At 39.1% G+C, this 17026-nt stretch overlaps 1 protein-coding gene across 4 annotated transcripts in view; it reads right to left on the reverse strand.

The window, feature by feature from the left end:
• Positions 1-5352: 5352 nt before the first annotated feature.
• Positions 5353-17026, reverse strand: part of CDK8 (cyclin dependent kinase 8) — a gene marked incomplete at its 5' end in the record, with an annotated part of 40876 nt that continues 29202 nt past the window's right edge. For 3 of the 4 annotated variants that reach the window (XM_083498943.1, XM_083498941.1, XM_083498944.1), the window contains 7 exons: positions 5353-6640; positions 7112-7264; positions 8280-8358; positions 11983-12080; positions 14248-14320; positions 15097-15166; positions 16026-16169. In XM_083498943.1, the coding sequence (XP_083355069.1) occupies positions 6515-6640; positions 7112-7264; positions 8280-8358; positions 11983-12080; positions 14248-14320; positions 15097-15166; positions 16026-16169 (743 nt within the window). In that variant the 3' untranslated portion in view covers positions 5353-6514. The remainder of the gene's footprint in view (positions 6641-7111; positions 7265-8279; positions 8359-11982; positions 12081-14247; positions 14321-15096; positions 15167-16025; positions 16170-17026) is intronic. The other variant, XM_083498942.1, reaches the window with a different exon arrangement.

Raw genomic sequence — 17026 nt, forward strand, 5'->3', positions numbered from 1 at the left:
AAAGACACAACACAAAAGGAAAATGGACTGGGGGAGCTGAGGAAATAAGCAGACTCAGGAACAAGTTCTTCATTATCAGCTCTTCTGCTGGCCAGTTGGGGTGGACCCTCCGATGAACTGGCCCTGCATCCTGTCTTTCCCCTCATTTGCTATAGCTTGATGTGATGCAGGGTGGGGAACGTCTGCTCTATGGGCAAAACTTGGCTCACTAGGCCATTTTGGGGGAGCCACACCCACCTGTCCTACACCTGTTGGCATGCATGATGTTAGTGTGAGGCAGGTTAAAGACATGTCTTCAAAAGAATCCACGGGATCCTAAAGTGGGCTTCCATTTGCTACTTTGCTGGAGCAAGGCGTCTTTGTAACCCCACCCCCATGTAAGTGGGCAGTAGGAGCACACCTTGCGCAAGAAGGGAACGGCAAGGCGAAGCGTGAGGAGGCTTGCAGAATGGTGTGATAAATTCCCTCTCCTCCCCTTTTGACATCTGATATTGTGGAGAGAAAGGAGATGGTGGGGAGGCTTGCAATGCCCTTTGCACTGTGGTTCGCAAGCTTGGGAGCCCCATGCAAGGGATTGTGACTGGTGGGGCAATCTACCTGTAAATTATGTAACATCAAAGTTAGTGCTGGGTAAAGATCTATTATTGTTGTTGTTGTTGTTGTTATCATCATCATTATTATTATTTATACTGCCCTTCATCCATAGATCTTAGGGCAGTTCACAACATAAAATTGCAATAGAAAAAAACACTAAATACATAATAAAAATAAGAATAAAAACAAACCAGTTATCCCTCCTCCTGTGGACCCAAAAAGGTCCCCCCTCCCCGATGTAATGGTTAAGAGTACGCATCAGTTCTGGATGTGCTGTGTGGATTACAAGGTGAATCAAGGTGATTCAGAGATCTTCACATTTCCAAGTAGAATCTGGGACTCCTGAAGATCCCAAGTTGCCCTGTGGTCTCACTTGTCCAAAAACGGCACAACCATTTCTCTCCCACCCTGCAAAATAAAACCAAGCAGACTGGAGAAACGCCCAGAGCTGGAGAGAAAAGAGGCTGGAGAAGTGGGGAATCTTTTGTTTCAACAGAGAGGTCTAGCTTTTAATCACAGTGAATTATTTTCATGAGCACTTCAATCACATTTATTTGGGAGAGGAATTTTAAAATATATGTGGATGTATGCCTTTTCCAATGACTGGAATTAAAGTGATTATTAAGTACTGGCATCCTACCCAATCTTTCATGAGGAATTATGCTATTTCTCTTTACCCCAGCCACAGTTTTCCCAAAGCAGGTCTATTTAGAGATCTCTGAGGGCAGAGAGGGCACATCCCCAAAAGTCCATGGCACAGCACAGGGCACAATGTCAGCCCCCCCCCAACGCTTTGGGAAACATAATTGCTGTAGGAGGGAGGGATATTCTGCCATTTTTGAACAAAAGGTGGTTTATAATTTTAAAAATAAATTCTTAGTTTGCAGCATACCCAAAGTTCCAATTTAAGTATTTTACTCAAAATATTTCATGTAAAGCAAAGGAGCAGGGTGAGAGAAATTACTGTACATAATCTAAATCACTGGTTTATTTTTGTCATTCTTCTTCTTCTTCTTCACATTTTTCAGCTTTTTAAACTGTCTCCAGCTTTTGTTGTTAGTTTTGCCTTGATTGAGTTTTAATCACCATCAGGGATGCACTAGACATCTATGTAAGTTAAATAAACAATTCCAAAAGCTTTCTTAATATTGGAAGATGCAGATTACAGATCCTTCATTACTTCTCAAAGTGAAGTGGGTACTTTTATTTCTATTTACCTTACCACCCTCTCCACTTTTGATTTACCCTTTTAAAAGAAGCTAAGTCCTAATCACTCTTATCCAAAAAATGGGACTTTGCCTAGTGATATATAATCCTTCTCTCAAGTATTTTATCATCTCATCTTTAAACATGAAGAGGCAAGAGATGTAAATCCCATACTAAATGAAGCCCTGTATGAATATTTTGTATGATTTATTCAGAAAGCTCAGGTGTCTTAATGCATTTTGATGTGATCAGGGGAAGTTTTGCGCCACAAAAAATAAGCCTAAGGAGGCTCAGAATTCTCTTGTTGGATCAGATGAGGGTCCATTTAACCCAATATTACATTTTCAACAGCAGCCAAACCACATGCCTCCTGGAAGTTCACAAGCAGGTTGTGTGGTGGCTTTCCTAGTTGTGTCTAGCATTTGGCATCCCAAGAAATACAGCCTCTGAACAGGGATGTTTCTAGGTCAGCTTTAGCCATTGGCCTTAAAAGCCAGTGTAAGTAACTCATAACCTATTGATATTCTGTCTTAACAGCTGCCCTACTAAAACTGTAGAGGCCAATAGGCTTTCCATAGGAAAAGACTCCTGACTCTTTTATTGGCCTATCGTTTCCTTTTATATAAAGATTGCTGCCTCTAAAATCCTTGAACCCTTCACTAGTGCTAGCAGCTCTATTAAATCTTCTTTATTGAATGCTTTAAAATGTAGCTCCTGGGATTACCGACTTCCAAGCATGATCTTACCACAATGAGATAAATCACCAACATATTAACCTCTCTCTATTAAATGCACATCACCCAAAGGCATTTTGCTTATGACAGAAACCATACATCAGGAGCCTGGATTTCTAAAGCAGCAATTTACCCATTTCTGTTAGAGGGGAACACAATGGCCCACCCTCAGCAGCAACCATCTCTGGAGTGCAGTTATGTCAAATATTTATTAGCGGCAGAAATATTCAACATGATATTTCAGAGTTAAAAGCCCAAGCTGAGTTTTATAGCATCCCTTCATATGCAAGTAAAAAGAGTATTAGAGTAAATGCACGGCCTTTTAAAGACTGAGAAGCCCAAGGGCAGAGTCCCCTTCTTTCTCATTGCATTTCTTCCTACAGCTGGTGGGGAGAAAATACCTAAATATGCACATATATTTTCAAAAGCATCGTTTTTAAAATATCTTTTTTTACATCAGAAGCATTACGTTCCGATTTTTGTCTCTTCAAGTCCAAAGGGAAAAATTAGACTGACTTGTAATGTATCCAGGATTCTTTTCTTGGTGGGGCCCAATGCCACAGACCACTGTATTCATGGGCATGGTGTCCACTCCACACAATATAGCACCTTGTGGCAACATGCTTCTACATTTTCTCTCCTGCTGTGTAACTGTTTGTCTGTCTTACCAATCTGTGTGTGTGTGGCAATCTAGCTGTGTGAGAATCTTTGTGTATATCTATATATAATCTGCACACATTCCATCACACTTACAAGCTTAGAGTGGCAGGAAATCTTCACAACTGTGAATCTGACAGCACTAATGCAGGTGGGTGTTATATTCAAGCTTCAAACAAGAGATATCATGAACTCCAATGAAATGTTATTTGGAGAAATATTTTAAAAATGAACAACACAGGAAGCTGCCATATACAATCTGACCATTAGCTCAATGCTGTCTACCCTGACCAGCAACAGTCCTCCAGGGTCTCAGGCAGGGGCATTCCCAATCTTATCTTGAGATATCAGGGTTAGAACCTGAGACCTTGTATGTGAAAGTCAGATGCTCTACCACGGAGCCACCCCTTATAAAGAACAAAGGGAAGGGGAAGCCCAGATGCTCAAACACAGTTCAGCATCCCTGTTAAGAATGCCATATTAGGTATTTACTGGCATTACCACCCATGCCAGAACACTGACATTGTTGCTTCCTGATTTGTCAGGAAAGGAGCCCCCATGATCTCAGAAACATTGATGAACGTTTCATGGAGTGTAGCAGTGATGTCTTTGCAGAGTGTCTTTGGCAGGGGGAAGAGAAATGGATAACCTTGAAGATGGCTTGGCTACTCACTTTGCTTCTCATGCTGTCACTTTCCACATCAGCTATTTTTTTATTATTTGAAATTTGAACTGCACAAATGTTTTGGGAACTGCACATTCTCCACCCCCAAAGCTTTCACTTGCACATTATTTTTTACAAAAAGCCTGCTACCCACAGCCCAGTTAATGCCTTCCACAGTTGAAATGTTGACTGGTAGAAACAGTGCCCAATGCATTTTGTTCTTTACACAGTTCCTGGGTGGGGCTTTCAGTAATGTAGACAAGTAGGAAACAGTAGCCAACTCATTCCTCTTCCCACACAGAGCATGGATAAGTGTTGGTAACACAGGTAAAGGAGACCCACACAATTCTATTTCATGGCCATCACTTCTGTTGGCAGTCGATAACCCATGACTAGTTCAGAAAGGATGAGGAATGTATTTTGACTGGAGCAGGAAGATAATCCATGTAAGAAGTGCTGAGCTAGGAAAGCAGTGGTCACAAATATGAGATTGGGCTGTTCTGGCATGCACTACTGCATATATACTATATTAAACCATACTTACCTTAAATATGCAGCCAAGGAACCAGTGGGGAAAAAAACAGTCGAAGGAAAGGTTGAAACTCTTTAGATTATCAATAGGAATTATTTCCCCTAGAGACAATGGGTTCTGCAGCATTTTTACAGGTGAGGGGTTACAGATAGCACTGCAGTGGAAGAGCTTTGCTGGAGACCTTGGAGAGCTTCTGCTTTTCAGGGTAGACAACACTGAACTAAATGGCCACTGGTCTGATCCTGTACAAGACAGCTTCTTGTGTTATGTTAAATGAGGTGATCTTGCCCTCAACTGCTTTTATTGTACAGTGGTACCTCGGGACACAGGTGGCGCTGTGGTCTAAACCACAGAGCCTAGGGCTTGCCGATTAGAAGGTCGGCGGTTCGAATCCCCACTATGGGGTGACCTCCCGTTGCTCGGTCCCTGCTCGTGCCAACCTAGCAGTTTGAAAGCACGTCAAAGTTCAATTAGATAAATAGGTACTGCTCCAGCGGGAAGGTAAACAGCGTTTCTGTGTGCTGCTCTGGTTCACCAGAAGTGGCTTAGTCATGCTGGCCACATGACCCGGAAGCTGTACACCGGCTCCCTTGGCCAATAAAGTGAGATGAGTGCTGCAACCCCAGAGTCGTCCGCGACTGGACCTAATGGTCAGGGGTCCCTTTACCCTTTACCTTGGATTACAGACACTTTAGGCTACAGATGCTTCAGGTTACAGACTCCGCTAACCCAGAAATAGTACCTCGGGTTAAGAACTTTAGTTCAGGATGAAAACAGAAATCGTGCGGTGGCGGCGTGGCGGCAGCGGGAGGCCCCATTAGCTAAAGTGGTACCTCAGGTTAAGAACAGTTTCAGGTTAAGAACAGACCTCCAGAACGAATTAAGTTCTTAACCTGAGGTACCACTGTATAGGCCAAGTGTATATTTTCTTAGCATCAATTGACAAAAGCACAAGCAAAATCATATGCAGATTTATGAAAAATAATTTTATTATGTAACACCTTGTTTTTAACAATGTTGATTTCTTTTAAAATTCAGAATACCTGCGTCATTCATGTAAAATAGTTTGATACAGTACATTGTATGGTATAGTTTTTCCTCAAATTCTAAGGTTCTCCTAACACCTTAATCCTTTGCTTTAATAAGGGAGACCCTAAAGCAACGTGCGAACATATTTAAAAATAATTAAAATTTAAAATCCACTACATCAAGCCAGCTCTCAAAAAATCATGACAAAAATATCTGAATGAATGCTGCACTGCTTGTTTGTTTGCAGGGAACGTCACTCATGCTTTCTTTTTAATTCCAAGCATGCTCACAAATCAATTAACACCAACAGGAAAAATAAAACACTGTCTATGACAATCATTTTAGTTGGTTGCTGAACCAAACAGGTTTATCTCAGTAACACACTCATTTACTATCAAATAGCAGCTTTAATACCAGTCAAGTCATAGATTTGAGAACAAAATAAACATATGCTGAAAATTAATCTTTGGGAGGCTTGTAAATCTGCTGGAAAAATGCTCATTTTTTGTGTCTTTAAAAAAATCTCTCTCTAGCAAATTTGTTGGTCATAAAACATTGATCAATGTGGAAAATGAATCAACCCACAAAAAGTCACAAAAAGTCAATGTATATAAAAAAAAGTCTCAATTGGAGCCACGGTTAGTTTGCTTTCATCTCATTAACACATACTGTATGCTTCAAATACCAGTTAAAGAGATTTTGCGTACTATTGGTCAGATAACGTTGTTAACATCAATAGAATTCACAACAACAAAAATGCTTGCCCCTAGCACATTTCACAGCTTCAACTGCTACAGACTGTCACTGAAAACAATGCATTGGTCAGTCTGAACCATGTCAAGTAAACTATGGAAGTAGCATATCCACAACACAAACTGTGCTAGTACTTTCTTTTCAAGTCTAATTCCATAATGGGTACAATCTGAGGGAGCCACTACTCCCAGCCTGTGAAAAGTAGTGGAACTTGGCTATCAGACATTTTGAAAATGTGATAGTTTACAGTACATTCTTGCAGCCCAACGCCAGGTTCCAGGCAGACAGCAGCACGGCCAGTCCTGCAGCCTTAGCAACAGTGCATTGACTTTATTTAGGTGCAGCTCAGTACCGGTGCGTCTGGTGAGAGTACTGTGGAGGCTGCTGGGAGGTAGTTGAATATCCCATGCTGCTCTGTGGCTGTGATGTGCTTGGTCCAGGGTTTGGATAGGCAGCATGGGGATTGGAACGCTGAGCAACGCATTGGAGGGGGGGGGAGACAGAGAGAGAGAATATTACATATGTGGCTGGTCAAATGCTGCCATGTTTAACACGACGGAAATGACAACTATGGCAGCTATTTCTATGGCTCTAGAGATTGTTGCACTATGGATTCAAGTGATGAAGCTAATTGTTAAGAGGGTAGGAAATGAAACCAGACCAACACCTTTAAACCATGGGTTGTCCATTATCTGTTTTGAAACTCAAACCACAGTTCAAGTTCTTCATATCACAGTGTGGCATGATGTATGAACTGAACTAGTTAGCAATGACACACTGTGCAGGTCTCCACTGGTGCCTTTTGACTTGAATCAGTTGGGTTTAACAAAACATATATTCAAATAGATTTTAAAAATACAACTTTTAATAGGTATGGACATAACAGCTAATATAAATGATTCACAGTGCCATAACAAAACTGAAAGCTGAAAACAGAAATACCTGATAATCTGAGGTCATGATAAGTCCACCTGAGGTAGTGGTAGGAGGAACAACTCTCACTTTTTTCAAGGGAGGCCCTTGCGTATGACTGTTGTCTTGGTTCCCTGGATGACCAGTTCCATTTGTGTGGTTATTGCCCTGCTGCTGGTTCTTCTCAATTTGTTAAAGAAAAAAATGTAAGATACAGCTCAGAGGGAGTTCATGGGTAGGAAGCATCCAGTCTTGTGTAAGGCTAAGTCAGGCACAAAGCCACTAATTACTTAATAATAATTACCGTATTTTTTGCTCTATAAGACACACCAGACCACAAGACGCACCTCGTTTTTGGAGGAGGAAAACAAGAAAAAAAATATTCTGAATCTCAGAAGCTAGAACAACAAGAGGGATCTCTGCGCAGCCTGCATTCGCTCCATAAGACGCACACATCACTCCCCCTTACTTTTTAGGAGGGAAAAAGTGAGTCTTATAGAGCAAAAAATATGGTATCTTACTATTTCCACCTAATTATGCAAACAAATTAAAATCAAATATAAACATACCATACAGCCCTATGATAACTATTTATTCAGAGGTAAGCCCAATTTATTTGCCATGTTTTCAACTATGCATTTTAGGATTATAGCCTTATTCAAAATAAGTTAACATGAAAGGAACTTGGAATCATCACTTTCTAGAGTTGCAGATAATAAAAAGACTTCAAATTAGGTACCATGAAAATGCTCAAAACCTTATTATTCTACAAGCCATGGATCAGATCTGATTACTGATTTTTTTCTGTATTATTTATGTAAACTGAAATGTTGCAGAAGTTCTCAACTTCTTGCCATGTCTGATGTATAGAGTTGGAATGACCCATAATTAATGTTAACTTCTATCCATATTAATTAATCTTCATCTCATCATATTAGTAATTTATTTTATGCTATCATTCTTATCTTGGCAGGAAATGGTTCAAAAAAAGTAGTAGCAACAATCAGGGACATATATGTAAAAGTATGGAATAATAAATCATGTACTCTCAGTAACTTAAATGCTTGAAATCAGATCCATTAACCCTATCAAAAATATGATTGCCTTAACTTGGTAATTATAAAATTGTCCAACCTGATTAACAAAATACACCTCCTAAATGTATTTCTCTCATCTTAACCTTCAAATAAATACCTACTTTGTCTCCTTTATCATCAGGCTCTTCTTCAGTTAAAAATTCTCGTTTTGGGTATGGGATTTGACAACCTGCAAACACACTGCAAACACACAAAAAAAAGAAGCAAGCATTTTGTGTGTGTAAGCAAAGAGCATAAATCTCTACTAGAAAAAAGTGAAAGTGTGTCCCATAATTAATAATGGTAATACAATAGTTTTCATCCTGGTTCAAGCTGCTTTATGTGTCACTTGCCATTTGTGATTTTAGTCTTTTAGGAAGTGACTTTAGTCTCTGAAGTGTTCTAAGTATGACAGTTTGTTCTGAAAGGCTATCAGTTTCTTCAGTAAGAGAGAATATCTCTAGCTATCAACTAAATACACTGCTTATAATGCAGAGTTTAATAATGGACTATATTACAGCCCAAGCACAAATTTGCCTGTGCATAGACTTGTAAGCCTCCATTTTACTAAGAAGCCAAGTTACACAGTTTCCTAGCTGTTTATACCATATACCAGCAAGTCATCCCAAACATGTTTTTCTGGCTAAGGCAAGCTGAAAAATGCTATGCCCCATTTCTATACAAGACTGGAAATGCTAAATTCTATGATGATTCATCTCTTCTTGCTCATATGTCTTGCCCCCTAACCTATTACTTGCATAATTTTGTACCATAGTTTTATTTCTAAGTAATATTTTCCATAAAAATAAAGCTAAAGTTACTGCAAGCTGTCTTCAGTTCCATGTTTCCCAATTACATGTTGAACTTTTTGCTAAGGAATCAGTGAAGAGATTGGATATCTAACGTAAGGACAACTGCTATGGATCACCTACCTGTGACCATGTAAGCCATTATCATTTGATTTATACTCTATCTGTAGGTCTATTTAAAATTAACAGTAGCAACATGTGCAACATTAAAAAAGAACAGCAAATAAAAGCCAATCAGCAACCAGTAGCCCATTTCACCCCCCACACATTTGCATATAATCTTTGTAGATGGGCTGTGCCAATCGTCTTTGAATCTTCAAGTTTTAATTTTCATGCTTTTCATTTTTTACAGTATCAGCCTGCTGTTGTGACCAATGGACTACTTTAAAAGTCCTGGCAGGAAATAATGATTAATTTCATTTTGTGAACTGCCCCTGAGATCTGTTGATGAAGGATGGTATAAATCTTATTGGTATCACATTCCAAAAGCATATGCCAATCGAAAAGCTATTGGAGCACATATTAACTTAAATTCCCCAGTGGGCTATCAAGGAAGACCTATAGGAGAAACAGAAGAAATGCATAAGTGAAAAAGTGGGCTCATTAACAGAAGAGAAAAACAAAATCCAAAAAATGTCTAAGTGAAATACTGGGCTCCTAGTGAATGTCTAAGTGAATACTGGTGCCCGGGGGGGGGGGGGAGGAGGGCTGTACCCCAAAAGTCTAATAGCCATTTTAAAAAAATGAGTATTATAAATAAGAGGGTCAGGATTGTATGTTTGCCCTATCAATGTTAACTCAGGCATTTGATAGTTTCACTTTCTTATTCATTTCAACAGGGCAAATCAGACTCCTGATAGCTTAGAAAGTTAAATGCAAGTTAAAGGTTCATTTAAAAAAAAACAACCCAGAAAATGTAGGGGAAAGATGAAACACCACATGACAACGGATCCCATAATTGTTGAGGAATAAAGGGAGTATAAAGGGGCTCAGGTTTGCTAAAAAAACAACAACAACAAAAACACCTTAAACAAATATTTCAAATAGCTACTAAGGTCCCCATTAATTTGGGTGGGACAACCCTTTTGGGGACTTGTATGGTGATGATAAGAGATAGAAAGATGGCAGAATAAGAATCTAGAAAGATATGTATCAGAAGTAATTGATATTGCAGCGTTCTACAGTGGGTGATAGAAGAAGCAATAGTTTATACCAGTATGTGTTAGGGTGGATTTACTCCCAGCAGTGAAACTGAATTCACTAAACACCCATTCAAATCCAGTTTACTAGTAATCTCTCCCATGGAGTGTTGAGGTAAAGAGAGATAAAACATTCCTCAGAAAGGCCCAGGGACACCACGCTATTATGTTGCACATTTATGTTATTACACTAATACTCCACTCTTCCTCTGAGGAGCTCAAAACAGCTTAGAAATGGTCCTAGGCGATCTCCTATGAAGTTTACAAGGCCAGCAATAAGCTCCTTAGCTTCTGATGCAGAATACATCATACAGCTTCAGACCACTGTGCTTGTTTACTTGGTATTGTATAGAGAGTTTATTGGGTATACTGACTTACACACAATAAGTTTTGCAGCCTATTTATACCTTTCAAGTAGGTCAAGTACTTCTGATAGCCTCTTTAAAGCTCTTCAGTTAAGTATTCATATTCTGCTATGAGACTGGAATGTAAAACCCCTCTGGCTGTGTTTTGCCTTGCCTAACAAGTTGGGGCAATGAGACCCAAATATTTAATCAGTACACACTTTGAACTGGAACAAATAGAGAAATTAGTCATGAAAGATTTTATAAAAATCTGTGCATTTAAAAAAAAAATCAGGTCATTAGTGATGTAGAGGTCCACCAAGAAGATCACAGAAGACACTGAAATTGCAGTTATTTGCAGTTATTGCAAATTTTATTCTGCTTCTACACACACACACACACAAAAACTGGCTACCTTTAGTCTTCACAACCAAAGATTGAATGCTGTGTATATTTATCCTGTTGTTTTAAAAATGTGAGATCAAGGGTCATGGATGTGTCTTCCATACTCTACACCTCCTTTCCTATCCATAATTGGTAGGGACAGAATATTTTTTGCAAAATGCTATGTTTTTGGCAGTGCTTGCACAGTTTAACTGATGGGCAATTATACCTATTGTTTTGCATACAGATCTCTACAGCTATTAGTATCTAAAGATTTTTCTAATAAGTTGAGGTAGCAATTTATGATTTAAAGAAGAAAGGGATATTTCCCAAGGGCAGTTTAGGCTACACCAAACAAATCATATGATGGAAGAAAACCAAGTTTGTTCCAAAGTCAGTATGTGCCTGTGAATTTCATTTTCAGAAAGGCTGCACCCATTGCACATACATATGTGTAAAACATCAGAGAGCAAATTGGGTGCATAAATCATCAAATTAAGGTTGAAATAGTTTTACCGACTTGCCAGTGAAATATTCTTTGACACAAAAGAAATAGTCATGTCTTTCAAATACGAACTTTAAAGTCTTGCCTACATATTGAGAATACGGATGTTTAAAAAGCAAATCGTTATATTTAAAAAGAAAGAAAGTGCATGAATATGCCCTACATCCAGACTTTGGTTGTGAAGTTGGAAGGCTGTCCCCATCTTCACCATAGTCCACCCATCAAGTTTTCAAATAAATATAAACTAATTATAGAATGTCATCTATAATTTCAAGTGGACCTGCAGGCAGTTAGCAGTTGACTATGAAGATCTATAGCATGCATAATCAACCTGTCAGTGAATAACAGGATTATTGCTATGACTAATGGGATCAAAGGCTCAGGACAAGATTAATAGGAATATTACTTCAAAATGGCAAATGGCACAGTAAAGCCATTTCTTATAACTTATCAAGAAGGAGCATCTCACTTGTTATTTTCAGAACATTCCTCCATTCCACACCCACCAAGTCATGCTGTGACACTGAAAGCAATAAAGCATTTAAAGAGCTGCACAGATAGTATCTAGTAAACTGACCACTTACTCAGATGTAGGAAGTGGATCTTCTAAGAAATAAGGATCCTGCATAGCCTGTTCTGAGGTAATTCTCTTTATTGGGTCCATAGTAAGCAATTTCTGTAGCTATGCATAGTTAAAAACACAAGACATTCAGTGCTGTCAAATCAATCAAGAAAATATTTCACCACAATGTGAATATACAAAGCTTCCTTATATGCTTATAAAGTCTAGTTAGCTCAGTGGCAGAGCTTATACTCTGCGTACAGAAGGTACTAGGTTCAATCTCCAGAATCTCCAGGCACGGCCGGGAGAGACCCCCATCTGAAAACTTGAAGAGCTGCTGACAGAATATTGAGCTAGATGGACCAATGATATGATTCAGTATAACCTGGTTCCTAATAATCTAGGCTTCCATAATCTGAGAATTAGGCTTATATGATCTATAAAATGCTACCCATGGAAAAGCTGCAGTTACAAGACTTACTTGCTCACATAAATGGGCCACAGAGCATATCACACCTATAATGCAGTAGGTTTAATTTCTACTGTGCTGTACAAACAATTCAAGGTTGTTAATGTTAGAGGCCCATCACACTATATAAGTACAACCTCTCACTGTGCTTTCCAATATACTTAGCATTCTTCCCAAGTAGTCTGGTAGTGAACCTAGCCCATGTGATAAAAGCACATGGTGAAATGGTTTTGGATTGCTGGGTTTAAGGCTGTGGGGGGTAAAAGAAGAAGAAGAGTTTGGATTTGACATCCCGCCTTTCACTCCCTTTAAGGAGTCTCAAAGTGGCTAACATTCTCCTTTCCCTTCCTCCCCCACAACAAACACTCTGTGAGGTGAGTGAGGCTGAGAGACTTCACAGAAGTGTGACTGGCCCAAGGTCACCCAGCAGCTGCATGTAGAGGAGCAGAGACGCGAACCTGGTTCCCCAGATTACGAGACTATCGCTCTTAACCACTACACCACACTGGCTCTCAACCACACTGGTAGAGGATATCCTTACTTTGTATTTTAGCAAATTTACCCCTTCCAAATTTATGCATATTCATAAAAAATTATACCTTGCAAGTGATCAGGCTGTGTTAGAGATTTGTTCTTAGTTTTCTTTAAAAAAAATCTGGCCAGATTAAAGAAAAACACTGGCTTTAGGGCCAGCAGCTAAAAGGCAAAAAATAATTTTCTTCATCAAAATATTAACTGAATCTGGTCATCTAATACTCCAGTCGATTTATATACCTATTCACAGCCAACAGTTGCCACCTCATGCTTAACAAAAGAGGAGGAGTTGGTTTTTCAAAAATAATAACAGTAAAAACAGGGCTCCTTGTGCTCCCTGGGAAAATACTAGCATCTTTAGATCATTTCAGTCATTAGATTTGTTCTTTCATGCCTACTTTCAGAAGTCCTTATTCTTAAGGGTACTTGAGTATTCTCTAAAATAAGGCTTGCAGGTGTTTTACAATAGAAGGTGTTAAGATAGCATGTTGGATGTAACAGGATTCTGAAGCATATACAATGATACAATGGGATGAGGAAAAGCCATATCCTTAAGCTACCCTATTACATGATAAATTTGCTACTACACCCAGTCTTCAAACAACTCAGCATAAGGAACAGACTGAGTATACAAACAAGAACAACAACCTTCTCAGTGGCAGCCCCAGTCCCATATTTCCCTTCCATAGTAAGGAGGTACACAATAAATGAGCAAGATAATGGAAGGAATATTGGGCCAGAGTCAACTAAACTATTCCACTAGCAGGAACCAATACAAGGCTTTCCCATCTCCTCACGCCACATCATGCCTCCCCCTAATCTGCTCTGGAGGGTCAGGAGAACCCCCAGAACAGTGTGCACAGGAGAGAGGGGAGATTGTTTCACTGGGAAAGCAAAGCAATCTCCTTAGCACCACGTTGAATTCTACCATTAGCTATCACTTGACCACAGCTGTCTGTTGATACAACTAATAGCTAGCCAAATTACCAGGTTGTCGGGACATGTTAAAAAAGGAAGGAAATCTACTGCCAGCATAGGTGCTGTAGAAATGTTAAAAACTGACTTAATGCCTAGCACTTGGGAGTAGTAAACTATTAATTAGATCATAGGGTTTTACTCTGGACATGAATTGCTATGAAATATGAAATGGCACAGAAATTCAACTTTACAACCAATGCTTTTGTGAAGAGATGCAATGAAAAGCAATTTAAACAATTCAAATTAATGCTTCCAGAAACTGTGAAAAATTCACAAGCGAACAATTTGATACTATCCAAGTCTTACCAAGTGGAATGCTTTGCTATCTGGCTTAACTTTATGTTTTTCCATATATTTGATAAGGCTGCAGTTGGTATACCTGAAAGAAAACAGTAAGTCACAACAATGCATCAAATTGAATAGAAAAGTACAAATCTGGAGGACAGGATAAAACCAATAGGGCTTGCTAATGAACTCGGTTGTGCTGAATTGTCTGGTCCATCTGTGATTCAAAAGGGTGCCAGCACTGTAAAAGTAGCCTGAGGCCACACACTGTTTTTAATAGCAGCCACATGGAAATGACTTACCATTATTACAGATTTGGTTAGCAACCAGTATCCCTCTTGTACAATATTAGATGCACATACTTCTAGTAGCTATGCGTTTGATAATGCTTAAAACATAATATTACGAAACATAAAAAGTCAATCCTTTAAAGAATAATAGATTTTAATGCAACAAACTGTCTCTTTAGCCAAGACACTAATTTTATATGTGCTATGTTGCTTCAAATGTATCTATACAATGAGAAAATTAGCAGTTATTGCTTGTTTCAAACAGCTTCAGAAAACCAAGCAGAACACACAAGGATCCACTAAACCAAGAAGGGCCAGTACAGATCCCTTCAAACTTACTGGCCTCCACTGGGCTTTTTCACAAACAACATGGTTATCAATACAAACCTGTAGTGTGACATGAAATACCTGTTCCCAGCCAAGTTCCCTGCTGTTCTGAGAAAACTCAGAGGTGCAACTATCTTTGTGGGGAAGGGGTGGTCACCAGAGAGAGGAAAGAGGCAATTGCCAAGGAAGCCTGGTTCCGAACCCCTGATACAGTAGAAATCATCACAATTACTTAGATCTTTGCAAAACTTACGTGTTTCTTCGAAAATCTTTCATTAACGTTGAATGTTCAGGCATCTTTTTAATATCTTCCCAATCTTTATCTATGAATTGAATATTAATAGCACTCTTTCATCTTTCTCTACATAGGGAATAGGACATCATCACTTGCACATTCAAAACCATAATTCACTCTCCCCTTTACATGCCAAACTTCGCCTTCTGATCACCATTGATGAAGATGAATATGAGTGGAAAAAATATCCTCTCTCAGTCGCCTCAGCAACACTAGATCAGAGTCACCAAAGAGACACCTATTTTTAATATAGACCAAATTTTGCGATGGAAGTAGGCAAAGCGGTGCACAATGAAATTAACACACTAGGTCTGAATCCCCAACATGATGCACATGGGTATCCCAGAGCCTACCTACCAAGGCCCTTTGCCCCTCCCCTCCCAATTGTTTAATTTTTAAAAAGTGAACTTTCACCTATTTGTTTTTTGGGGAGGGGCAGCTGCCTGCTTTGTGTTTTTGTCAGTTTGGGGTGGGAGTGGGGGCTCTGAGCATCACCAGCTTGTCTTCTGTGAAAAATGTATTTTGTGAGCCCACAAAATATTTAAAAATATGCCTAGTCCAAAATGTCTGAGGACTCCTGCAGTAAATACTACTATCAGCCCTCAAGATTTTGTTTCTTTTTATCAAGACAATAAGAATTTTCAAGAAATTAACAAATGGGGGGGGGATCAATTTCACAGTGTTCTTTGTAGGCCGTGCATAGACCTATGCACAGCCACAAAAAGATCAGGCATATTGACATTTTCCAATGATTACTGTAGCTTCTTTCAAGCCTACTAGCTTTTCAGTAAATATTATGGCACAAAGAGTATGTCAGTCCTATTAAAATGGTACTGGAGATATGTATAGGCTGGAGTACATCAGTAATGAATGTATAGAATATGTACCTGCAGGAAATCCCATTACATTGAATATTCTGTCCAGCTGGTCATGATGATATGGATTACTAGTTTTTATGTCCTCTTGTCGGCAGTGGAATATTGGCTCAGATGTTAGCAGCTCTGCAAATATACACCCTATAGCCCAAATATCTTTACGAAAAAGGAGGAAGGAAAAATCAAATAGACTTTTCTGAAAGAAGAAAGCATAGTCTGAAGAACAGCAGCAGAGGTTACACATGGCCTCTCAAAGCAAGCAACTCTGTTTAAGTTATATGTACATTTTCTACAGACAATTCCATTTCCCCTATATTCCTTAAGATTTTACACATGACCCCATGCATTTAAAAATTGAACATTTTGCTGAGGTTAAAGGAATGTAGGCCAAACTAATGTTATGCTAAATGTGCAGCTTCCACAATAGCTGAATATTTAGCTCTACCTCTCGTTACACACTTGTGTCTCTGTCTCATATAACATTCAATTTTTGCCTACTTCCTCTTCTCATTACCATCAGCCAATAACCTGGAGCATGAAAGACACACATAGAACACAGGCAGCTAGATAGGCTGCTACTGTATTTAGCAAAATCAATGATTATTAATTTTAACACTGATACTAGAGAAAAATGAGCAAAAGAAGACTATGCAAACTGCATTGTTTTTGTTTTAAACCATAATTTCACATATAGCAAAGCAGGTATCTACATTGGTGGTAACTAGCCAGGAAGACATAAGAAGCTGCCTTGTTCTGTTGGTCCATCTTGCTCAGTATTGTCAACACCCCACTGACAGCAGGACCCCAGGATTTCAGCCAGTAGTTTCCCCAGACCTACACAAAAGTATCATGAACTGGAACTGGGACATTTGTAATGCTAAGCAGGTGCTCTATCATTGAGCTATAGTCCCTTCCTTACAGATCTTCAGCTCATGTTGGATGGCCACTGTTAGGGATTTATTAGAAAAGGATTGAAAATAAGACGGTCAGAACTGTAATGCTTTTATTTAAAT

The sequence above is a fragment of the Podarcis liolepis genome (genome assembly GCF_965112155.1).
Source record: "Podarcis liolepis genome assembly, chromosome: 4".
NCBI classification, from domain to species: domain Eukaryota; kingdom Metazoa; phylum Chordata; class Lepidosauria; order Squamata; family Lacertidae; genus Podarcis; species Podarcis liolepis.